This window comes from Xyrauchen texanus, chromosome 9, assembly GCF_025860055.1.
Source record: "Xyrauchen texanus isolate HMW12.3.18 chromosome 9, RBS_HiC_50CHRs, whole genome shotgun sequence".
NCBI lineage: Eukaryota > Metazoa > Chordata > Actinopteri > Cypriniformes > Catostomidae > Xyrauchen > Xyrauchen texanus.
Window position 1 is genome coordinate 23,047,263 of NC_068284.1, and position 26,436 is coordinate 23,073,698.

The following is a 26,436-nucleotide window of genomic DNA, read 5'->3' on the forward strand; positions in this document are numbered from 1 at the left end:
ACGAGCGTGCCGGGGCGCGGGTGGTCCGAGGGGGCGTACCCGGCGGAGCTGCACCCGCTGCCATCCCCGAATCGCCTCCATCACCAGCCGCATCGTCCTCAATCCCGTGGGAAGAAGGAGCGACGCGGGGGGCGGCTGGAGTGGCTTGCTTACGGTTGTAAGCAAGCCGCGACCGCAACGTTGTCATGGTCATGTTCTCGCAATGAGAACATGAACCATCCACAAACGCAGCCTCGGTGTGATCGCTGCCCAGACACATGAGACAACGCCTGTGGCCGTCAGAAGCGGAGAGTACTCTACCGCATCCAGAAACAACACAGGGGCGGAAAGGCATCTTTAAAAAGACGCGTCCTTAAAAGGACGTTCAACGCCGCTGTGTTTTTGCTTTTTTAGAGGAAATTACTCTTTTAAATAAAATCACTCTTTTATGAATGAAAGACTCGTGAGAGATCTTTCTTATCTGCAACTGTCGATGCGCTCAGGGGCAGGAAGTGCACAGCCGTGCAAACAGGAGAAAGCCGCTGTTGTGCGCCGTAGAATCCAACAGCATGCAGCAGAGGATAGCAGGAACTTGGTGTGTAATACGCAGCAGTCTGCAAACACGACCATCGGCTCCGAAGAAATTTTCTGAACGAACTCCCGTATTTGCGCCGCTTAAATACCCGTATGTCCGGGGGCGGGACATGCAAATACTGGTTGCCAACTCTCATTGGCCTTTTTTCATAGATCAGAGGTGGATATCGGCGCTCAAGAGAGACCCCTAGTGTCGCTTCTCTGACACAACGTGGAGAGAGCGACAGAAGGGGAACTACAATTGGTTAGAAACTTAATTAACATTTTTACATTGAAACCTGTTTGTGTCAAAAGATTCATCTCTAGTTTCATCTGATATGCCATTTTTTAAATTTGTGCGACACAGTGAGAAAAAACAAATTCTTTCAGAGGCTTTATATGGAGTTAGGATCGAAATAATAATCAGTCACTAAATTGGAAGCAAGGCAAAAAGGTAGCATCTTATAGATTTCCTAAGCAGCTAAGTGCATTCACTCCTAAAATCTGACCAAAAGTTCAGTTTCAGGCTGCAGATTATGTTTGGACCACTCAACACATTTGGCAGACATGGCACACTGGTAATCAGTACTTAGATTCAGAATTTATAATGTATAATTTTATTTTAACATGGTTAGCAGAGATTGGATGATGCAGGCCATTACTTTAAATCAGAATGAATTATGCAAATTTCAGATATGTCTGTAACATCTCAAAAACATGAACAACCAACACACCTGGAAACATACTAAACAATTTTGCAAAAAAATTATCAGATTTTCTATAGCTTGGTATTATTTAAAATTTCACAACTTAGTCCCGCTGTCCACATATGTTTACAAACATTTTTAGGAAAACTATTTGTTCTAGAAATTTCTTTTTTTTTTTTTTAAGGTTTATTTGGTGCTACTAGTTACAAATAAAAAAGGGAAATGGAAAATGCACACAGCAGTCATGCTCGGGTCTTAGGAGGTTAACCAGCTTAAACCATTCATTACAACCAAACCACCTAGGTAGGTTAACACTGTTTTTTCAGCACTGTGTTTTATAATTCCGCATGGTGATGCTGGTCGTGCCAAAATTACACACTTCACCTTTAAATCAGCATGAATAAATAATAAATTAAAAGCCAATCAACATGAATATTTACCTGTATTACCTATTCAACATGAAGACTTACCTGTATTTCCCGAGCATGGTACATTATTATAAGACCAAGCAAAATAACAGTGGAAAGGCTGATAAGGCATTTCAGTGCAAATGAATATGAAGATTCCTGCAGCAATAGAAGAAAAAAAAAACACACCATTAGTATTCCAAATCCATTGAAATATCTGTTGTCCATGCCAAAGAGTATAAATATCACACAATACCACACAAGTCATAATGCTTGCCAATGCTAAAGTTGCAATACCATGCTTACAAAATGAAACATTTTTGGATGAATAGATACTGTCTAAACCATCTGCGTCACAATACTCTGTAGTGCTTCGCCCTGGAGGAGTTTAAGATCCCCACTGTGTCAGGGGGAAAAAATTCACTTTTAATAATATTCCCCATGGCAACAAATGAATCTTGTGCATTTGGGGAACCAAGCAAGAACATCGAAAAATCTGATTAGGTTTGCTCTCTCCATAAACTCCCTATCACATACATGCACTCACAATGCATATGGGTGGGCTTTGTGAATACTTGAGCATGTTTTTAGGCACTGTCCTGTCATCTCAGTTTAAATGTGTTGGTGGTAGTGTGGGACTTGTTAGTTGATATGCATGCCAGAATGACGGTTACAGATCAACATGTCTCATGTAGACTGGTGTGAGAAGTCAACGAAAATAAAATGGAAGCAGAATTAAAGGGATAGTTCAACTAAAAATTTGAATTGTTTTTCAATCATTACTGACTCTCATGTTGTTCCAAACCTGGATGACATTCTTGCTTTCTTCCATGAAACACACAAGGAGATGTTAGTCAGAATGTTAGACACTGACAACACAAAAATGTTTTATGGTATGACACAAGTCATGTATAGCCATAGACTTTGCTTTTTTGGGTACAAACAGGCTTTATTCTAAAATGCACAATTAAAAGATAATTTTAACATCATAATATTCTAAATGTAATAAAATGTATTAATTTTGAAAGGCATGTGTTTTATGTAAAATTTCTCATACTTTCTGCCAGTATGAGACACTCTGGAAAGTGTGCATAATTTATATGACCACAGAAGCAATTAAAGATTTAATTTAACAATGAAATTAGACTCCCTTCTCTCTTACCCCTTCTAATTTAACCCCAGGTCCCCATGGTCTCTCTGGAAAAAACTATATCTGGAATTGTTATAAATTTTCTGTGACAAATTACATAGCAAACTAATTAATGCACCTGTTGAATGTTTTTTCTGAAGGTCAATTTCTTAACAAACATATCTGGAATGCCTTTGTTTCATGCTGAAATTCACATGCTATTGTTTTTAACTTTTCTTTTTCTATTTTCTATGCCAGATAAAGCCAAGTGGTAATTTAGTGACAGTAGCAGTGTAGCAGGTCTCTTCCACAAGGAATGAAATAGCACAACCATTACAAAATCCACATCTCAAGGGAGCTAAGAGGTCACTGTACCAAACACCTCATTTTGTGGACCTTGCATAAAGAAATGCTTTGGAAGTTGTCTGTTACACAGCTAAAAGCAGTAAATCTCTCAAAGACCACCAGTGCTGCTTATGAAAAAAATGTAAATACAGTAAGCAGATGTGAAGATCTATAGCTAGTCCATATTCTATGTGACAAGGTAGATCAGAGAGTTAAAAAGGACAAACATTAATGTGATATTTTACTGTGAAGTGTAGATTATATATGCCAAGCGTGAAAAAGTTATGAGGCCTGACTAAGAAGAGCAATGGGGTCCAAAAGTCTGAGACCACTAGTGAAAATGCTTCTATTTACTACAAATTTTGTTATTTCAAATCATATCATTAGCATCACAATTTGAATGAAAATTTTCATTTCTTAGTATGTCCCCCTTTTGTCCGACAGCATGCACTTACTCAGTTTGTGCAAAACTGGATAACCCATGTTATCCCCACATGATCTGAGAGTCTACCAAACTGCATTATGTGCATTACAATGTAAGCGAGGAGATCTGACCTTTTGTAATTGCTTAGTGACTTAGAAATAGTACAAAATCCTGATAAAAATAGTGCAAATCCTGAATATTTCTTTTCATTTCACATCATAATGTTTCTTTGTTTTAATTGTTTTTTTAAATCCAAACCTTTTTCAATTTCCAGGTTTAAAGGTGTACTCAGTATTTTTTTAATCATTAAAAAGGTTTTACTCCTAAAGAAATTCATAATAATTTTAAAACATATGTATAAAACCATGAGATGAAGATTTAGTCAAATTAGTAACCTTACAAAATAAGTTTTATCTTAAATGGTGAGGGTCTCCTCATGGGTCTGCCATATTAGAATCACATGATCAGCTGAATACTACTCGCTCTGTTATTGGACAATTTTAATCATGGATTAAATTAATCATGCCTGACTGTGAAAAGTACATTTCTTTAAAGCCATCAGTAAACTATTGCATTTGATTGATGCTGCATTCATGCTCCTAGGTGTCAGTGTTAGTCCAAGATGACATAAACAAAAAAAACATTGGAGTTCTGAATGACATACAACCACTGACATAACTGGATTGCTCATGACCTCACAACAGTGAAACTACTGCGCCGCCATCTTGGTATTCCTAACATTCTGTATTCCTATGGGTCTCAATGGGAAATCGTCTGTTTTGCTGAGTAATTTTTACCTACCCAGTCACATTAAAACAATTTTTTTAAGTCTGCATACAATGCATCACAATGCAATCTTTTGACTCTCATTTTCCCCCCTGCTTATTCTAAGTGTGAGCGTGTTATGTTACTCTTTATTGCAGCAGCATTACGTTCAGCGGAGCACATGTTACCTCAATAAGAAACTGAGGTAAGTTATTAGTAGACATTTTCAAACATATGTTTTGCAGGCTTTAAAGTTTTTATTCTGAAAACATAATTATGCTTTGTAGCTTTTGTTTACATTGAACGTGCATTATGGATATTTTCTTAGGATAAATGAATATTAGGTATGCAGCTAACGTTAACCACAAATAACCACAATGAATAACAGTATAACTCACCAAGTTAGCTTTTTTGGTCAATTTGAATATCTAATTGCAGACCAACATGGGTTACATATGATGAATATAATGTGGGTTTGCATTAATTCTCTGTGTGTGATTTGTACTTTTTGCAGTGCAGGCCTGAATACGGTCCAGCTCATGGGCATAATTTCTAAAGTGATCATTTGGAATTGACAAAGAGCAGGGCTGGACTGGCCATCGGGAGAACCGAGTGTGCCGCTGTGTCGGCCGCGATAAGCTAAAATGAGCCGCCGCATTAGCGAACACTCTCCCCCCAACAACTTTTGGGCCAGTTGCTATGTAAAATCCCGGGCCGATTTCTCTTCCCAGTCCAGCCCTTTTTACATAATATATAAATTATGGACCCCAATGTATATCATGCCATAATATGCATATTTTGAATATTTGTATGGTTGAAGGAAATAAAAATAAAAAGGAACCACCTACCTTAGTGTAAACCCCCCAGGAGAGTTCAGTCTCTGTTACCATGACAACGATCCCAAACATACCAAATATCAGGGCATAGTCACTAAGCCGCTTGCGCTTCTCAAAAAGTGCCCTCCTGTGGCCCAACTTGTAGCCAATATCTTTATTTTTTTTCTGTGGTGCATTGCCACTCTCTCTGACCAGGCTCTCATTGGACGCCTTGCTAGGGTCCTCGCCACCTCCCTTGGAGACAACCACTTCCAGGCCAGAGCTATGCAGAGTCTGTAGTGGCTGGGTCTCAGAGTCATGCTCTGCTAGATTCCGTCGTGATGCCGCCAGGCTGCCCAGTGGTCTTACCACTCCTCCATTGTACTTGCAGCTGTTCATGGCTATCTGAGGGAGTGAGTGACTTCTCTCGGAGAGGGAGTGCTTGGATCCAGCATGGCTCAGCTTTGTTTGCTCAGCATATGCCTGTCAGCAAAAATTCAAATACAGACAAATCAGCATCAGCAGCATGAAAACTGAAACCGCTATTAATCTACGCTGCTGGCCCTGATCCACGACCAGAGTTTCCGATACGACTTCAGATGACCTAGTGTAGCATCTTCACACCACTATGTATCATAATGACTCAATGTTAATTATTATGTAAATAATTATTTGATGCTCAATGTTAATTATTCTGTAAATATTTTTTTGATTCTTAGATATTAATTCATATACACTCTCTGAGCACTTTATTAGGAACACCTGTACACCAACATATTCATGTGATTATCTAATCAGCCAGTCGTGTGGCAGCAGTGCAATGCATAAAATCATGTATATATGGGTCAGGAGCTTAAGTTAATGTTCACATCATCCATCAGAACGGGGAAAAAATTTCAGCGATTTAGGCCAGGGAATGATTGCTGGTGCCAGATGTGCTGACTTCAGTATTTCTGGGATTTTCAAGCACAACAGTTCCTAGAATTTACTCAGAATGGTGCCAAAAAACAAACGTTCATTGAGCAGCAGTTCTGCTGACAGAAACGCCTGGTTGATGAGTGAAGTCAACTGAGAATGGCCGGACTGGTTTGAGCTGACAGAACGTCTACAGTAACTCAGATAACCACTCTGCACAATTGTAGTGAGCAGAATAGCATCTCAGAATGCACAACATGTCGAACCTTGAGGCGGATGGGATACAACAGCACGTCTGACACTTTAATAGGACTATAGTGTTTCTAATAAAGTTCTAAGTGAGTGTACATTGACGTTTTCATTTGGGGGTGCATCTCAGAGAATCATTTCCTTGCTCAGAGGTGGCTATTTCATAGTTTAGGAGACTTAATGGAGTCAGATGTTTCTCATAAAATTCTTTAAGACAAATATAAAGAAAAAGCAATGGGAATTGTTAACATAACAGTAAGAAAACAGAGATATAAAAGTAATGTATAGATCATAGCTTAGATAAATTGGTTTTAGGAGATTTTATGACAAATGTTGGTGTTAATCTGTAAATCTCTGTCTTTTCATTGGATAAGGTATCTTAGCAAATCTGAGCACAGTTTTTCTGAATTCCTCTGAAACTCTAGAGGAGACAAATGTGAGATTTCTCAGAAGACAAATCTGAGAAGGAGACAAAAGCAAAAATTTTGTCCATTTGATGTCATTGTCTAAAAGTAATAATAGCAAATATTATAGAGATCTCAGTTTAAACTTTTTATATCTTATGGGCATTGTCTAACTCTGTCTTTGACTGCCAATGGAAGAAAAAAAAAATCTAAACAGAAAAACATTTTTCTTTTTCAGTTTTGCCCTCTGTAGGAATGCCATTGCAGAAATTACCCACACAGAATAAATTTGCCTCAAGGAACAATGAAAGAAAAAATCCACTTAAATAAAGCTCTGTGATGTGCAGCAATCGTGATGGTTAGCAGCTAAAGATCTTAATATAGAGAGGTATCATGATGTAAGATTGACATCAAATGATCTGTGCTGTTCTTTGTCCTTGATTACATGGAAACTTACATTGCAAAGCTTTTATCTGACAATATGAGACTGATGATTAGGGATTATAACAGACTGTAGTATTCTAATCCTTTCATTTCAATAAATAATCTAATAATAATGCAGGCCTAACAATGGTCTGTATTGGAATATATCTGATACTGGGCTCTGAGTCTTAGCCAGCAATTAATGAAGAGGGAACTGAATTGTTTTGGATCTGGATCTTCATGTGCTCTTTGCATTCTTTAATAAAAGAGAGGAAAACACCACAATCAAGTTTTAGCAGAAATTTGACCAAAAATCCAGATAGACTGTTGGGGAATCTAAAATCTCCTCCATATATCATAGGCACATCCTGTACACAAGTCAGTCACAGTGGTTTATGGATCTAATAACATGGCCTTTATAGTATATAAGACTTAAATAAAACTGCATCATCTCACTCCTTCTCTGAGCCATTTTGTGCACATCCCAAAATGAAAACTCAGTCTGTCACAATTCACTTTCATTATACGGAGGAAAAAAAGGTACAATGAAAGTGAATGGTAACTGAGGCTAACATTCTGCCTACATTCTTCACTTTTTTTTGTTGCACTGAAGAAAGTAAGAAAGTAAGGTTAGGAACAAAATTAGGGTACTATCCTTTAATGCAACACCATATTCCAAAGAAACCATCAGCTAGTGTAAGTTTGAGTGTGTCAGATTTTTAATGTCAGTACTATTAATAGGTAGCTCTGAACATAGAAGAGGCCACTTTGTATTGATGGCATTAAAATCACTGCAACCAGCTGCTGCGGTATTAGTAGTGAGAGAATTTGCCAACAGAATCATCTTTATAATGCAAAACATAACATTAGTAGACATGTATATACTGTATGTCTGAAACAGAAATCATTCTTCAAAAGGATACATTTTGTACAGGATAACAAGAAGAGGGTACTTGCAGCACATTACACAAATTTGCACTGTTCTCCATTCCTACATGTGTACTGCGACCTTGCAATATTTTCTTCTAAAGCAACTGCACCTGACCTGGCAAGGTCACAATTGAATGTTTTTATTATAAAAACTACAGAGCCACAATGTGAAAATGATTGGGGAACACAAATGCACAGTCTTTATGCATTTGAATTAGAGCTGTCAAGATCATGCATGCAATTAATTAAAAAAGTTTAACGCGTACATTTTTCTTAATCGGGATTAGCGAATTTTACTGTTAATAAATCATAAACCAGCATAAACACTGTTTAGAAGAGTGGAGACCTTTACACTGATGCACACACCACAAACACATACAGAAGTGATTCCATGTCAGTAATAAAATAATGGAGAAAAGACCTCTTAACACTATTTGTTGTGCAAAACAAGCCTAGATGGAACTTGTGACAGAAATCAAGTATTTTTCAGCCTAAGTAAGGCACATTTTAATTACCACAGAAGCACACCAAACCTTTACTATCACTAAATTGCACAATGAGACATTTTTATCTCTAAGCGCTTTTCTAGAGGAGTTCAAAGCAGCACTTGATGTTGTCACCAATGCCATGACGCGAATTATGAACGAGGCTTCACGATAGCGGATAGCCACAGTCTTCCGGATGATTAATATTGTGGAGGATGAGTGTTTAACAGTTTAAATGATTTAATTCCCATTGCAATGAATATACAACCTATGTGGGGACTAGTTCTATCATTTAGTCTTTGGGAAACATTTAATGTAACTTGAATTGGTGCCATTTTAGTGCATTGCTATCTTTATACTGTGGAAGGCTTTGTTTGGAAAATATAAATTAAGCATTATATTGTTACATATTGGTTTGTTTTCTTTCGAAACAAGGAAATAAATGCATTTTAACAGGAAAATAAATATATTTAGAGTCCAATTTTATCGCCTGATAGCACAAATTTTAATGTTTGCATGCTGCTATTTTTCTTGAATTTACATATTTAAAGATAATTGAAATCAATTATTTCTCATATATCTTTTTAATTACAGTTTAGATGCACTTTGCTTAGCTATTTCAAAAAGGAATAAAAACTCAAAGAAACACTTATAAATTCATGCAAATTTACAAAATAACAAAAATCAACTGGCTGATATATGCTGAAGTGCAATGTTCTCTCAATGTTCTGCTTTAATGGAAAAAAAAAAAAAACACTGCTTCTGTCACATTACTACATTAAGCAGCATCTTGTGTAACACATGCCCAGTGACATTTCTCAAAGTTTTACACTGGTGTTTATGTTTAATTTAAAATGATTTATGAGGAAAATAATGTATTTCTATGCAATTGATTTTTGGAACAAGCTCAAAAATGTATTAGGCCTATATCAATTTAAGTTTAATTGGCCTGATTTCATAAAAATAAAGTTTTGATGAAGACTACCATAATTTGTCTGTTGGGAAAGCTGCAAAGTACAACTGAGTCAAGGATTAATAATCTAAGGATCAAATCTTAATTTAATGATACAAAATAAATAATGCATGGTATAAATAATCATCTGTGGGACAGCTACTGAAAGTTAGGTTATTTGTTTCAGTTCTTCAAGGAAAATAGGTGATAGTTTGTATTGCAAATGTCCCTTTGTTTGGGTTACTGGAGCAACATGCCTTCCATTGATAAAGCTTGTACACAATAGACAAAAGTATTGTGAAGCACTAAAAGTCTGACACAACCCTGCCTGCCCAACAGATAAGACTTACAGCCTAAATTAATTTCCTTTGACTATATGCCCTCATTAGAATCCCACCCTTCAATTATCTTGCATTAGATATCAAGAGTTGGGCTTTTCTGTTTGAAAAGGTAATTTTAGCTTTATTCCTGCAATAACAGCTATTGCGTTTAAATTCAGCCTTTAAAGCTAAAAACAGCTGATTGCTACAGCCACAGAACCACAACATTTGAGGATAATATGTCAATAATTAACTACATGATAAGTGTAGTGTAAGAAGTATTTAAGATTTTTTTCCATGTAGGAAAGGTGGTAATTTGCATTAAGATTACTGTCATATGGTGTGCTTTTTGAAGGTGTCTTATGCTTCTTGATGAAATGGATTTGTGCTACTTTTGATCCAATTCTTGTATTAATACCCACAATACTTATAGTCTGTACATCTGTATTGATCTCTTTACTCTCTATACACCCTTACTGTAAAATATTTCAAATCACACATACTGCATGTGGCAGGCAAAGAGATGTTATTGAACTGTGGACTTGGTGGAAGAAAAACTTCAGATGAGATGTTAAACCGAGGTCCAGGCTCTCTGTGGTCATTAAAAATTCAGACCAAATTCCCCCCATATCAATCACGGCCTCTTGATAATCCTCATACATGAATTGGCTCTATCACCAATAGCTGGTGTATGGTGAGTGTACTGGCGCACTATGGCTGCTGTCGCATCATCCAGGAGGATGCTGTATGGTGGTGGTTGAGGAGAGTCCCCTGTTCACTGTATAAAACGCTTTGAGTGTAGTGTAAGATAAGCGCTATACAAAAGTAATGTTCATTAGCGTTAAAAAAATAAAAGTCTTGGCTATAACAATTCAAGGAAATAAGGCACTGTGATTGGCCTAATAAAATGTTTTTTAAAATCTGGGAGAGAGCATGAAGGAGAATGGAGACATGAATGGACACTCAGTGAGTGAATCATATAACAGGGTCAGTAAAATGGAGCCCTGTGGAAGCTATTTGTGAGTTCCGTCATTTGAACGATCTGAAGATGAATAAAGCAAATAATGAGGGCAAAGTCTGTGCATACTGTTAATGTGGCATAGATTCATACACCATTTCACTTTGCATTTGTAAAAAATGTGTGCATGGTTTAAATTTGTCCATCTAAAATATAATTTAAAACTAACTTTAATTTGTTCGATTTTGAAATGTGCTGTTTTCAATCTTTCCACACTGCTAACCCTAAAGTTGTCATTCCTGGAACAATTAAGTTGTCTTAATTAAACATTACTTGAAATGGTTTTGGGCTTATAACTTAAATATCTATGTTCCTTGAATTTATTTTTCTAAAAAATCCACAGACTTCAGATTTTATGTGTTAATAATTCAAACTATTGAGTACAAAACTAAGGCTATGGGCAATACCCATAATTGCCTTGCGATTGAAGTATTAAATTATGTTTGGTTGGTCAAAGGGAATATATTGGGGCATTTAAATAGTTGTTATTAAGGATTCATAGAGGTTTTACCTATTTTGAAGTATTTTATGTCGTTTTGTTGCAAATATTGGTCCTGTCTGGTGTCCCCATTAGGGTGATCCCTTGGGTCAAGTTGGACCTTGTTAGCACTATCTCAGCTCTCCTTGTGCATGTCCAAATGAAGTACAGGTGTCTATGCATTTCTGTGGAAAAATAAGTATATGACCTTGAATCAGATATAATCTTCTTTATTTAAGATGTGTTATTGTATGACCTAAATTTAAGTCTAATCAATTAAAACTATTAAGTAGAAACAGCAACATTTAAATAGCAAATCTGAGTTAAAGGAATATTCAAGGTTCAATACAAGTTAAGCTCAATTGACAGCATTTTTGGCATAATATTGATTATCACAAAAAAAATTTTTGACTTCCCCCTCTTTTCATTCGAGTGCATTCCAGTGTAGCATTTACAGTGCAATTTAATGGGGCCATTCCGTAAATGTTAAAATACTATTTCAAAATTGTATAGCCATAAGACATAAACTATGCATGTTAACATGATTTTAGTGTGATAAAATCATTTACTAACCTTTTCTGTGTAAAGTTATAACCAATTTTAAAACATAACTTCATGACAATGCAATGTCAACAAAGACTAAAACCCTAAAAATGACTAAAAAGTATTATTTAAACAACTTTACAGCTCAAATAATACATAAGTTTAAAGAGAAGATATAGTGCTTTTAAAAAATTACGAGGTACACATATTTAAACTTACATATTTAAATTTACTTGAATCTAGTTACTAGATTACTAGTTACTGGGGCGGCTGTGGCTCTGGTGGTAGAGCGTGTCGGCTGCCAATAGCAGGGTTGGAGGTTCGATTCCCAGCCCACACAACTCGACATGCCAAAGTGTCCTTGGGCAAGACACTGAACCCCATGTTGCTCCCAATGGCAGGCTAGTGCCTTGCATGGCAGCCCTGTGGCCATTGGTGTATGAATGTGTGTGTGAATGGGTGAATGGGACACAGTGTAAACTCTAAGGTTAAAAAAGCGCTATATAAGTGCAGACCATTTACATTAAATAGTTCAGATAGTCATTTTATTTGGGCACCAAGTGAACTTAATTACACAAGTTTTGGAGACACCATTACTTTTTCTTCATTTTCCTGTAATTGTCACCTTTACCCATATTTTAACATAGGTCCATTACAACAAGACCTTACAGAATGTGTTATGATTTTACACAAGTAAAATCATGTATAAAAACTATTTTAAGTATTACAGTAAGGTTGTTAAATTCATTGCCACATACCCAAACGTCTGTATGTGTGTGTGTGTGTGGGGGGGGATATGTGTGTGTGTATATATATATATAGAGAGAGATATAGAGAGAGAGAGAGAGAGAGAGAGAGAGAGAGAGAGAGAGAGAGAGAGAGAGAGAGAGAGAGAGAGAGAGAGAGAGAGTGATGCATAAGACAGAGGGTTTTTTTGTGCGTGTCTGTGTACGCATGAGATGCAGTTTGCTTTATGTCATCATGTTGATAGGCTACTTTCGAATACATGTTTTTGCAAATCAAATCAGCTGAGTCCAAAGCTTAACATCACGATCACGAGAAATAATTAAAGGGTAGCAAAAGAACAAAAACATAAGACAGGTGTGGTCACGTCGGTATAATGCAGTAGCTTCTTCATTAGAGGCATTTGTACATAGTTAAGCCTACCTTGTGTTTGCCTGTTGGGGTTTTCCTTAGCTCCTTTTCGTGGGGCTCTGGCCACAGTTGACTGCTGGAGCCGTACGGGGGGCTGCCGTTTTCACTACTGGAGACTGACGAGTTTCTCACTGCCGCACGTTCATATTGAGCTTCATGAAACTGCTTCTCTGCTTGACAGAGTGCGATTTTTCTCTCCTGGCACCTGCTGTCTCGGTCACTCTGCTGCCACTGGATGCTGTGTTTCTGCGCGTCCGCCTGCTGCTGCTGTTGCTGCAACAGCGCTTGGTTATTTCTGCACACTTCCTCAGATCCGCTGATGCAGTAGTTGACAGGCAAGCTGCTACCCAACAGTAATTGCCGTTGAGCATGCAGCTGTGGTAATTGAGCCTGGGGCTCACCTAATAGTCCATCCTTTTCGATTTCCTCGCGTGCGTTTATCTGTCCTTGACCAGAGTTTGGTAAGAGTAGCTCCAAGGAGGGGTCCCTTTGTTGATGATCGCCTTTTTGATTATAACAAGGTTGCTGCAGCAACGGGTTTTGGTCTCGACGCCCCCACTCCCCGACGCATCGTTGTGCGTTTTCTTGTTTGTAATAATTAGCAGACTTCTGGTGAGTATCCCGGGTGTTAGAAATGTGCAAAGGCAGAAGAGGCGGCAGCAGCAGATCAGATGGGGAGGGCTGCGGGGAAACGGAAAATTTGTGCTGAGGAGAATGGCAGCAGAATTGCTCAGAATGACACTGAGAGCCCGATGAGGCCCCTGGAAACTCCGACTGAATTGGTTGGTTAATGTAAGGCTGATGGTCACTGTGCGCTCCTTGTGTGAGGAGGATGCTGTGGCTGGTCAAAGGCAGGGTCTCGCCGTGCTGCGGTTTACAGTCATGGACACCTTTTCTGGTGGTGCGGTCCGGACAAGACAGTACATGTCGGTTTTGATGTGAGGAGGTGGAACGCTCCTTTATCGATGGTGGTGGGGGCGGCAGATTAAAGAGCGGGGCGACTGGATGAGATCCTTCTTTCTGAACGCGCGCTGAAATGTCTCGGGCGTCCGTGTCGTTAATGTGGTGCTGCTGGACATCTCCCGCGTATCGATGCCGCATCCCCCCAATATCCGCGTCTTGTTGTGGTCGCTCCTTTGCCGTGTGAAGCAGCACCGACACCCATTCATTGCGATGTGCCCTCAAAGAACCGAGCCTGCTCGTCCCATTGGTGGGTTCGATCAAGACCTGCCTCATATAACGTCATCACCAAGATAAACACCGCCCTCGTTCGAATGCTGCGTTATCTATGTTTACAGTTTACAAGATTAAACCTGAGATGTAAATTGGCCAGTGTGTCAAGGTCACGGACACGGCGGAAGTTTGATGTCTCGGCGGGAATGACTTTTACAAGCACGTCCCATTGCATGCAAATATTAAAAATTACGATCGTCGACCGTTTCTCAACAGTTGATTCAGGACCACAACATTTATAAATTATATTAGCCTACGTTGTTACGGCATAAAGTAGCCATACGTAAGGTAGCCTACAACAGGGCTAAAGGCGCCGCGGGGATAAAAGGCACTTTTGATTTTATTTTCGTAAATGGCAACAAAAACCACCACAGTACTTTCCTTAACACCTGCCACTATACACTGCTAAACATTCCTAAAACGCGTTGTTTTTCTTAAGTGGGGTTAATAGATTTTATATGAGAAAATGGGCTCCACAATGACGGATCCAATCACTATAGAGAGTAATTTGTTTATAGAATACTTCAGATGTTATGAAATGCCAAATGTGACTAAAAAAATAAATAAATGGTTAACCCTTTTCTGAAGTGGTTATTTTGAATATTATCTAGCCTACATTTGTTAATCAAAAAAGCATCTTGCTGTCTCAAAATGATTTGCTTAAGTTGACAAATTTTGCCCTATAACTATTGTCCCTATATTTACACTATATCAATTCATATCACTATAAAAACTAAAGGTGGCACTTGGTCTTTTACCCCAAGTGTGGAGTAAAAGCTCCCTCGACACATTTATTATTATTTTTTTATCAAAACAACCTTATGATATTTCTTTTCACACAAATTAAAAATAAATAATTTTTTTCAATCTTGATAAACTTTGTGATTAGAAAAAAAGCACATTTTCCTGAAGGTGTGCTCCATTTTAACCTAATGCCCAAAAATTGTGCACGTCTATAACATGGTAACCGATGAAAAAAACAATTGAGGAACAACTCACACAGGAGACAATTTATAAAGAATGGTTTTGTCCAATATATTTTGAAAAAGATTAAATTGTTTACGGTTTTCCCTATAAACACATGGTGCTGTGCATTGAAAAAAAATGTTAAAGGAATAGTTCACCCAAAAATGAAAATACTCTCATCATTTACTCAACTTCATGTTCTGCAGAACACAAACTAAGACTTTTACAAGAATATTTCAGCTCTGTCCATATAATGCAAGTGAATATAGACCAAAATTTGAAGCTCCAAAAAGCACATAAAGTTAGCATAAAAGTAATCAATAAGACTCAAGTGATGTAATTCATGTCTTCTGAAGTGATCAATTTGATTTTGGGTGAGAGCAAACCAAAAAAAATATTTTTTTCACAATACATCTTGACATCAGCGGTCTCCTAAGCGATAATAATTTTAAGCTTGGTTATACTTCCCAGAGCCATCTAGCGATCTGCACATGCAAAAAGCCCTAGGAAGTGTAATTGAGCTTGAAATATGGTCGTTCATAGAGACTGAAATGGCAAGATGTACAGTGAAAAAGACGTATATTTTGGTCAAGAGAATTTTCATTTTTAGGTGAACTACTCTTTTAAAATAAAAATGTGCTTCTCGTGGTAACACCTAAATTAATTGGTTTGATCATAAATCATAAACATGTTATGACATCATTGAATCAACCTGAATACATTAAGTAACACCAGCTAACCTAATTTAAGGGTTAAACTAGCTCAGTTGAAGCTTGCCACTTTTTACAGTGTTACATACAGGTCCTTTATTGACACGCGATGTTGCACACACCTATCAGAAGCAGTTCATTGGTTCATGATATAATAGGCTATACAAAATATGCTGAGTCTGTTTTTGATCTGTACATTTTGCATAAAAGCATAGGGTAATGTGTATCCAAACCACAATAAAAACACAGACATGTGTGTCAAGGAGATGAACGTTTTGGGGAAATTATGGATAGGTGGTTAGCTGAATCGCAGGTGCAATATTTCACCGATGATGGCTTCAGTCAGCATTGTTTATGTGCATGTGGAAGTTAAATATTTCATCAAGTGGAGACAAGATTTATAGGACAACATCTGTGATGACTTTGTCTTTTGAATAAATTCTCCACTTCTATAATCTATAGCTTTTGCATAAGGGGTCTCTGTATAATTGTCAGCACATTTTCTCTATTTTTTACCAAAATAGTACTTCAGCCATGTCTGTCACTACATGCCCTTTTATTATCCAGTTACTGTGTGATAAAAAAGGGATGCCTAGAAAGTTTTATATATTATAAATTAAAGACGTCAAGCATATGTGAATGCACAGGTATAATTAACTTTCCTCATTAATATCAATGAAAGTTAACTGAGGCCATCCCATTGTGTTGGATGATAATGAGGATGGAGATGAGTGTTGGAAAGAATTGACAAAAAGACACTGTCTTTGGTCCTGAAATAGATCTAAAATGGCTTAAAGCAGCATAAAATAGAGCATGTGTGTGTTGGGGGGAGGGGGGTTATATTTGGCTATAATTATGACCTTTTATAGTGGTCCTCACTAACAGTTTAGCTTTATGTATACTGATATTAACAGGTTTGTGTGAGGGTTAGGTTTAGAAAATAAAAATATAATTATATCATTACCTCCTTATACAAACTAGTGTGTGTGTGTGTGTGTGTGTGTGTGTGTGTGTGTGTGTGTGTGTGTGTGTGTGTGTGTGTGTGTGTGTGTGTGAGGTAAGAGAGAGAGAGAGATTGTGTGTTTCCACATGGATAATACTGACATATGCCTTTGCCAAGGAAACCCTGACAATTCAAGTTAAATAAGTAAGTGAATAAACTGATGGCTGAATGATTGACAGATGAGCATTTCATAATCTTTCAGTAATTTAATACTGGAACCTGGCCACTTTGTACAAATCGAAAGGAAATTTGATATTTTGAGCTGATATTGTCGATATAATTTGTTCCCGTGAACTAAGTGGGCTCTTGGCAAGATGAAGTCAATAAAAATGTGCCCAGGCTTATTCATAAAATACTGTAACAAACAGCAGCCTTACATTCTGCTTAGAATGCTAAATAAAAAGAATTGGCAAAGTATCAAATAAGAAATTATAACCGTGGAAATATCTTAATACATTGTAAGCTGCCCTTTTTTTTTAAATTTTTTGTCACATTCCGAATCCCATTAGATTCATAGTATTCAGATTTTAGACACAATGCATGTCAAATGGCAAAAGATTTGCTCAGAGAGTGTCAAGAGATTTTGCAATCAATATCAATATTTTTTGCTTAATGTTCTCATGCGCTATTGCTTTAAAATAGTTATGAGAGTAGCACTATAACGTACAGTGTTCTACATATTGTTATCAAACAATATTAGAAAACTTACATTCATTTAATTTTGTATTGTATTTTACTTAAACTTTTAGCTTTTTGAAGGGTGTGGATGAATTTGCCAAGGAGACTCAATGGCCAACAGATCTTGCAACAAATGCAGATTCACTGCAGTTCATCCCAAAATGAATTAGGGCACAGCCTGCTTGCAAGAAAATGTGACCTGAATCACACACACAAAAACATATCTAAGGCTTCAAATGCTTCTGATTTAAATAAGTATCAAGCAGACATTGCTTGTCAGAGCTGCAGTGGACAGTATGCACAATTCAATATGCAGCAAACAGTCTCATGGACTGCGAGATATTACCTCTAAAACCTGCATCGCAGGGTAGTACAATCTAAAGAATGTAATGAAAACGTTATAACAAATCAGCTCTTTCACATACAAGTATATTTTGATGGAAAATTAAGCACCTGAACTGAGAAGACAAGTCGTGATTCACAAAGATTATTATTAATGCCTGATGACGAGGAACAGGCATGGTTGCTTTTTAAAAATAAATTGCAATGAATTTCCTCGAACATTGTACACACGTATATTTTTTGCCAGTATAAAAAACAAGAAATCGGATTAGTAAATGTGTTGGCTTAAAATAGACTGCCTTTATCATTCAGGACCCTTTCAGATACACGGAAACCAACCTAGATCTATCACTCACACCAGAAGACTTTTTAAGAAAGGGTTTTTATTTAATGCATTTACAGATTTATTTTAAAGTAAAATTGATGTACTTATTAAAGTCACAAATCACAAAATAAGATCATATAATTTCTATTCACTATGACTAATGGAATCGCATAAGGGACAAAACAAACAAAACTAAATCTTCTAAACAAAGAGTAAAAAAAAAATTGATTATAAAACAGACATGTTGATGCCAGGTTTTATAGAGGGAGGGGGATTGTCACATATCATCTTCCCCTGACAAAGGTTGTCTGTATATGAAAGGGCAACATGAAGATAGGTCAGAATAAATCATCACAAAGATATGCTTCAAAGGCCTTGAGAAACCTTCTTTCATCACCTTTGGTCTGCCATTTTAAGGCTAATACTAACAGAGGGAACCATGTGAAATACCAATTATTAAAAATAAAATGAATAGTAAGTTACCTTACCTTACTTTTTACACATCTTCATATTGATCCTTTGAACGCCACTAGCAATGAGAAATATAAAAATAATTAAAGAAAAACTATAAACAATTTCAAAATAAGAAGCGAAAGTAGTTTGTGTTTGTCCGTTTACTGTAATAAAAACGGTCACAATTCCTCGTTCTTTGTGAGATTCTTGGTCTAGTGGCGGGAATGCCCTCCAGCGCGTGAAGAAACATGCGACCGATGGCTTGAGAAAACTCCGTGTCAACCCTTCACTTTCATCACCAGATGTTGACTGATCGCTTTTGAAAGGTATCTTTAAATAAAACAGCACCTGAACCGATGTTAATGAAGTCTACACGCGTCGTAGCACACGAACAGTGATTAATTGGGAAAACGCAAAAGCTCGAACATGTGCTTCACGTGCTGCAGTAGAATTCTGGCTACATGAGCCACACCGGACTGTCACGCCGTAATATCGATTGAGGATCGTGAGAGGAGGGTTATATGACTTTGTGACGTGTTGTAAATTGATGTGGGGATCCCTGTTCTATTTTTAGATCTTGGTTGTTGAGAGACTAGCGGGGGTGGATGAAACGGGGCTTGGGGGTTCCCGTGCAAGCACCAACCGCAGCAAAATCGATCTTAGAATGATGCTCGTGCAGCTGTTACATTCGGAGAAAAATAAGACGACTGGGTGGATCACTGAAGCATTCTTACATAAGGAAGCACCAGTGATATATACCATGTTGTAGTGCTTCTATTTTGATGTTCTCTTAAAGGGACTTATTGTTGTTTTTTACAACCTCATGGTCTTTATAAATCTATCAAGCCTATTATATAACAAGACTACTAATTTGCACGTGGTCAAATACGTTTAATTTAATCAGAGCAAATATATGTTAGAGCAAAGATATTGGGTATTTAACCTTGGGACATCATGCTGGAAGATAGACCCATAGACATTCTGGATTCTATGGATTGGTCCTGCTACATTTTTTAATAGCATTTGGAGTCAGTATAATATGAATCTGTGCTTTATAGGCTTTGTACAAGCTATTAAGGTTCATCTACTTCTGCAGTCGTGCACACTGCTTCTGAGTGTCATTTCTTTTGTATAGTGTTTTTTACATTGGTAAAGTGGCCAATGTACGCAGTGCATAAGTGTGTTTGTGTGTGTGTGTGTGTGTGGTGGGGGGGGTGCAAGGTGCCTCCGTGTCAAGAGTAAAATGCAACTTTCTTTTCAGTTATCTATAAGAGGATTATATTTGTTCATGAGGTTTGCCCAGGGGGCATTATTTGACATATTAGCAGCCTGTGACTTTAGACAGAATTTAATGTGATCCCAGTGTTTGTGTTAATTAGCATCAAAGTGATTTTATTACTAAAAATGAGGCAAATATTGTGAAGGAAAAACAGTGGGGAGGTACCGTCTGGGATTGCATCAGAGGATTATTGGTAGGGGCGAGAGAGAGAGAGAGAGATAGAGAGAGAGAGTGAACAGACTGTTCTAATTTTTATTTGACAACATTGCTTGAATAAAATCCTTCAGACCCTATTTTCCTGCAATTCCAATCTATAGGAAGACATCACTTTTTAAGGATATAAATGGCTTAGATTTAGCTATGTCTAGCCTTGATGCACTGCTTTTGCATCCATGTACCCAAAGCGAATGCATAGTGAGACAAAACTTTGGGGAGTTGCTTTATGCTTTTTATTTTAAAAAGTTGGTTTGGTACTTTTCATGAGTGGTGCTCTTTTCATGTGTAGAGTTATACGCTCATTCTCCTCACATACAGACTTGGTGTCAGTCTCCATTAATATTCTCACATTTGGAGTGAATTCTGCTTTCACACAAGATTAGGTGAATGTACTCTGTAGGAGTTTATGATGTCCTAATTAAGCCTTCACCATGACTTTCACAGCACACCTGAAGGAGAATGAGAGAGACAGTCAACTTAAAATTCACCTCACTGGAGTGGAATAAAATGCATTCACATACAGATCTGATAGGCACAAATTAGCAGGAATGTGTCTTGCAAGTATGTGTCTTTCTCATTAAAAGAATAGTTCACCTAAACACAATAATCCTCTCCTCATTTACTCACCGTTATATTGTCTCAAACTTGTATGTCTTTCTTTCTTCTGGAGAACACAAATAAAGATATTTTTGAAGCATATATGATGTGTTTTTGAACATACAATTCAAGGCAATGGTGTCAGAAACTTTGAAGCTCCAAAAAGGAAAAGCAGCATAAAGGTAATCCATACACCTCGAGTGGTTTTATTCATGTCTTCTGAAGCAATACAAATAGTTTTTTTTGGTGAGAAACAGACCAAAATGTACACACGCTCTTTGCAAGGAAGTGTAAACAAGCTTCTCTCATGAATGCGCCAAGGAGACTGAAGATAGCATGATTTATAATGATTAAGGAGTTACATTTTGGTCTGTTTCTCACCAAAAATGATCTTGGAGCAGAAGCAAAGCAAGTTTAATGGTTTTCATAACTCACATGAAGTGTACTTTCGTGCAAATTGCCGCAGCGCACATTATGTTGGGTGTCCACTGGCGAGCGAAGTGAAACAAGCATTTTTAATTCATTCCATTGGGAGCCAAGTGCCACTTTCACAAGGTAGATTATCATTGGAATTACACATTATCCTTAAATGTTTTGGTATTTGGTAATGTTTTAGACAATTGTTTTTTTTAACTGGTAACTTATATAGATTCAGATTTAATCTATTAGAGTGAATCTATTAGACTTTATGGTTGTAATTCTTGTTCAAATAATATGCAAACAAATGCATGCAGTAACCAGTCTCTGGTTACCTTTATCAAGTTTTGCGAGGTGGGGTATTTTTCGAGTGAAAATGTTGAGTGGCTAGTGACCTTGGACTACTAGCCATAGTGTCTTGTGAGCCAAAAAAACACATCATGTATCTGTCAAAATATCGTTGTTTATGTGAGTTTGAAATGGCAAGAGGGTGAGTAAATGATGAGAGAATTATCATTTTTGGTGAACCATTCCTTTAACTATGAACTTTTATATATTTTAAATACTTAATGTACATTTATAACACTAAACCTTGTGTATTAGTACCCTGGCAATAATTGAAAATTTCTCAACACTGCTGTGATGGAGTTTCGATCTTTCTTTCTTCTGACTGCCACAATCCATTTTCTTCCCCTTTTAAAAAGTCATGGAAACGTAATAGTGGATTTTTTTTCTCTTTTGCTGTTAGAGCAAATGATAACACAAAAATAATATTTGCTACCCTATAGAAGTTTACCTTTAGCAATTTTTCTAATAGCAAAGCTAAAAATGTAATGTTTTAAGAGAATAGGATTTTGTTATATAATAATGAAAACAAAGAAGCATGTCACTTTAAAAATAATTTACATTTTACTTAGAATCCTATGATATACTGTGGTTGCATCAAGTTTATTTTTCTAGGTTATTGCAGAATTTTCTTTCCAGCAGTGTGGGCAGTCATTTAAAGATTCAGTACTGTACTGCAGCAACTTACTAATGCACTAATATAACATATGCATGCAAGACAGCATCCAATTAATATTAATTGAGCTGAGCTTGATTGCTGAGAGGGACCACATGTGGAGATCAAGTCTCAGTAGAGTGGCAGGGCCTATTAAGAGATCTCCTGTGAGGATGTCCCTCACAGTGTGTTCACTATATAACTGTGAGTAGTTATTGTCAGGATAGAGAGCCAGTTTGTGTATAATAACAAAACCTTGGCTGAAGTCACTGCTATATTATAAAGAGCCCTACTGAGAAAAAAAAATAGCATTATTGGTCACCAACATATGGTGCACAACACATTATGCTGGTGTTCCAACAAGACTTTTTCTTGTTGGAACACCAGCAAGAAAATACTGCCAGCTAGATGTGCACCAAACCATCATAAACCAGCTAGTTAAGCTGGTCTTTCTAGCAGGGAGGAATCTAAACTGTGCTCAACACAGTTAATCTAGTGTCCTGCTTGTTTTCTGAGCAGCTGTTCTACTTGCATGTGTTGTGTGGAAGCTGAGATTGAAAATAAAACACATGTGTGCAACAGGGATCTTCAATAAGGGATCTGGTGTTTAACATGGTCACTTAGGCAGCAAGCGTTGCAGAAGCACCTAATGGCGTTGTTGCTCAGCACCACTGCAGTACACCACCACTGCAGTCTTAATTATGCATGGCAGCTGTAGTGAGAACTCCCACTCACTCACAGGAGAAGTGCAGGGGCAGGAAAGCAGATAAGAGGAGTTGAGAGTGGGAGTGGGTGAAGTCGGAATGTGCTGCCGAGGGGATGTAGGACTTGGCAATACCGAGACCAGTGCTGATAAGCTCTTTCAAATACATTGATGTCTTCTGCCTTTGATGAGTGAGGCTCAAGGAATGATAGTTTAGCACTAAAGTACCCAAAAATGAAAAATATGTCATCCTCATTTTGTTCCAAACCTCTATAGGTCTTTTCACATTTGTAACTGTTAACCTCGTGTCATTCTAAACTCTGGATAAAGGAAATCCTGGGTTATCCTGTTTCATGTTTCACACTGTTCATACTTTACCCTGGGTTAGTAATTAATCCTGAGTATTCATGTTCCGATGTTTCACACTGTACCTTCTTAAACCTGAAGTTAATGTTCTTATTTGCATATTTGCTGTGTCAGTTACAATGATTGGACAAACACGGCTCGTGACGGACGCACAACTGCCCATAACTGCTTATCAATGGAGCTGCTCGTGTGGAAATGTCGCCAAGCAAATCCCCTCTGTTTGACTTTCGTCTTATGAAATATGCCTCAAAAACATAGAATACTGTCTCTTCATCACTACAGTTATTGTTTTTGCCATCACTGTTCAACACTTACTGGTTTTCCTCAGACAAACAATGTGAACACCGCATGAAAGTTGGGGAAGTTTCAGTGACTGTACAAAGTACTTTCTGATATATTCTAACACAGCATTGTTTCACACTCTATATACCTTTGGCACCGCAATGTGGGGTTATCACCTGTTAAAAGCAGGTGTTTTAAATGACATTAACCTAGGGTTAAGCGCAGTGTAAAAAGCCCTTATGACTTACTTTCTATCATGGAACACTAAAGGAGAAGTTAGACATAATGATAACCTCAGGCCACATCTACATTAACATGTTTTTGGTTGAAAATGCTGTTTCCCATTGAAAACAGGTAATAATTTTCCAAAGAATATGGTACTAGTGAGCATTTCAAAAGTCTACTGAAACAACAGTAATTATAGAATTATAGACATATGGAATTTACATAATTTTTTACAAGTTGAGTTCTGATAAGAGAACAGAACAGATAATTCTAGAAATGCCCAAACATGGTGTGCTGTTCAACTACGTGAATGCAGACATTCAAAAACTATATAAAAAAAAAAAAGAAAAGTCAAGTTGGTCAGCTGATAAGGGTCTGAGGTGAGTCATGAATCAAGAGGCTAGCTTAGTCACATGAATCTCAAAACAATCCCTGCAATGACCTCATTAGAAAGAACAAAATAGAGGGGTATCTTTGCCTCAAGGTGAAGGCAGACTTCACTTGAAGACAGGCCTTATCCAGCTAAAACAAACATGATGATAGAACAATACATCCAAATGCAACAGAGCAAAGTTGGGCTGAGATATTAGTTATAATTACTTAGAATGCATTTGTGTCAGTAAATACATGTGTTACGTTAGTGACCTCAAACTTAAACACATTACAACTCTTATATTACTTTAATCATAATATGATTGATAAATTAATTCTGTTTATGTGCTACTGTGCATCAGTTTTCACGTGTTTACATGTCCTTATGTGTTTATTCTGGCTGAGAGTGGACAAACGCGCTCTCTTTCAAAGTACTTTTCTTACACCATCTCACTCTCGCTCACTGATGTATGTGTATATTGACTATATATACAAAATCAAATATACTACGTATCGGGGAAATGTAAACTAATATGACAGATAAAAATAGACTCTGTCAGATATTTGTAGTGCAGCCTCTGTATGTGACTTGTAAAGCTGGCACTTGTATGTAATGTAAATGTAATGTAATGTATGTTAATGTAAAAAAAGTCAGAAAATAGAGTACAATAAACAAGAACATAGGTCAGGATATATGAGGGGAGAAACAAGCCTTGCGTCTCTATTCACATACTATCCTTAAAAAATCTTATAGAACAAGCACAAAACTTAGGCCAAAGGAGAGTTTGTAATAAAATGTGATGTTTAGGGAACACCTGGGCACAGCAGGAAAACTGAAAAGTGTGAAGTGCAGTTTTTAATCTGATCTTTTCTGTTTTTATTTTCTGTTATATTTTATTTTGTTGTCCATAATTAAATGTATTAATTTTACAATTCATTTAAAGTAGTAAATACATTTAATGAATTGTACCGGCCCCAGCTGGTCTTACAGTGTGTATGTGGCCTGAATACACATTTACCCATCTCAGGTGCTAGTAGAAGATTACTGTTTGTGAGTGAGTATATATTTCTCAGAAGCACAAGTTTGTTTGCCCACTTCAATCAGGATTAACACAGCACAACTCTTGCATGAACACCACATAGTAGCCCAGTTTTTTCATTGTGCAGATATGCAGTTTTCTGTGCCCTTTTTAGCAAATAACTCTGACCTAAAGGTATGAAGATGTGTTAAAAATTTCTAGTGATGTATTTATTTAGAATTTTTATTTGCAATCTAGTGGTTTTACTACTAGTGGTACCCCCTCTAGTGGTTGTTTGTAATAAAGCATGTTTTGGAACACCTGAAAACATATAATGGCACAAGGACACAACTTGAGGCACAAAGTTTATTTGTATTTTACAATAATCAAATTATCTCTATGTTTTCCAAAATATTTGCCATTTTATTCTGAATTCTGAGTTTATTCACTACTGTATAGACCAAATACACAACCTGTAGTAAAGTAAATTATCATCTCACTTAGTAATTCTCCAAAGATTGGACAGAAAATTAGCTTTGTCTGTATCTTTGGATTCATTGCACAGTGGTCCCTCTCATTGTAAACTGTCATCCTGAAATCCTGGACCAGTCAAATACAACTAGTCTGTAAATCAAGAAAATACATGAGCCACAAAACCTAAAATCTGTTTAAATATATTTAAAAACTGAGCATCACTGTTCTCTAAATTATTACAATTTACAGGAAGTTTACCATCACCAAAGCATTAAGTAGCTATATTAAACAATACCCTTCTAATGAATAATCACAATTCCATACGTACACCCTGTATTGACACTCATAATTGCTATGTGCAATGGTGGCATGCACTAAAAGAGGATAGTTCACCAAAAATTAGACATCTGTCATTTACTCACTCTCGTGTTGCTCCAAACCTGTATGACTTTCTTTATTCTGTGGAGCACAAAAGAAAATACTATGAAGTAGGTTGATTGCTTTAGTTCTCGTTCATTTTAATTGTATGAAAAAAACAGAACTGAGACAACATTCTCTAACATGTCTCTTCTTGTGTTTCTCAGAACATAGGAAGCCATACGGAAGAACATAATGGTAAGAAAATGTCTTTTTATAGTTACACTAACCTGTAAATATACAGATGCAATTTTAGTGAAGCATAATTGAATGTACCACAGCCTCAGATGTTCTTTGGGGCAAAGGACATCTGAGCAAGAAGGAAGTCGGAGCTGGTGTAAGT

General features: G+C 37.1%; 1 protein-coding gene across 2 annotated transcripts in view; it reads right to left on the minus strand.

Moving 5' to 3' along the window:
• Positions 1–14,163, minus strand: part of LOC127648675 (small conductance calcium-activated potassium channel protein 2-like) — a 38,768-nt gene extending 24,605 nt beyond the window's left edge. Inside the window, exons 1-4 of one of the 2 annotated variants that reach the window (XM_052133395.1) lie at positions 13,029–13,078; positions 11,352–11,503; positions 5,178–5,627; positions 1,730–1,825 (exon numbers count right to left, since the gene is read on the minus strand). In XM_052133395.1, the coding sequence (XP_051989355.1) occupies positions 1,730–1,825; positions 5,178–5,543 (462 nt within the window). In that variant the 5' untranslated portion in view covers positions 5,544–5,627; positions 11,352–11,503; positions 13,029–13,078. Of the gene's footprint in view, positions 1–1,729; positions 1,826–5,177; positions 5,628–11,351; positions 11,504–13,028 lie in introns of both variants that reach the window. The other variant, XM_052133393.1, reaches the window with a different exon arrangement.
• Between the last annotated feature and the right edge of the window lie 12,273 nt (positions 14,164–26,436).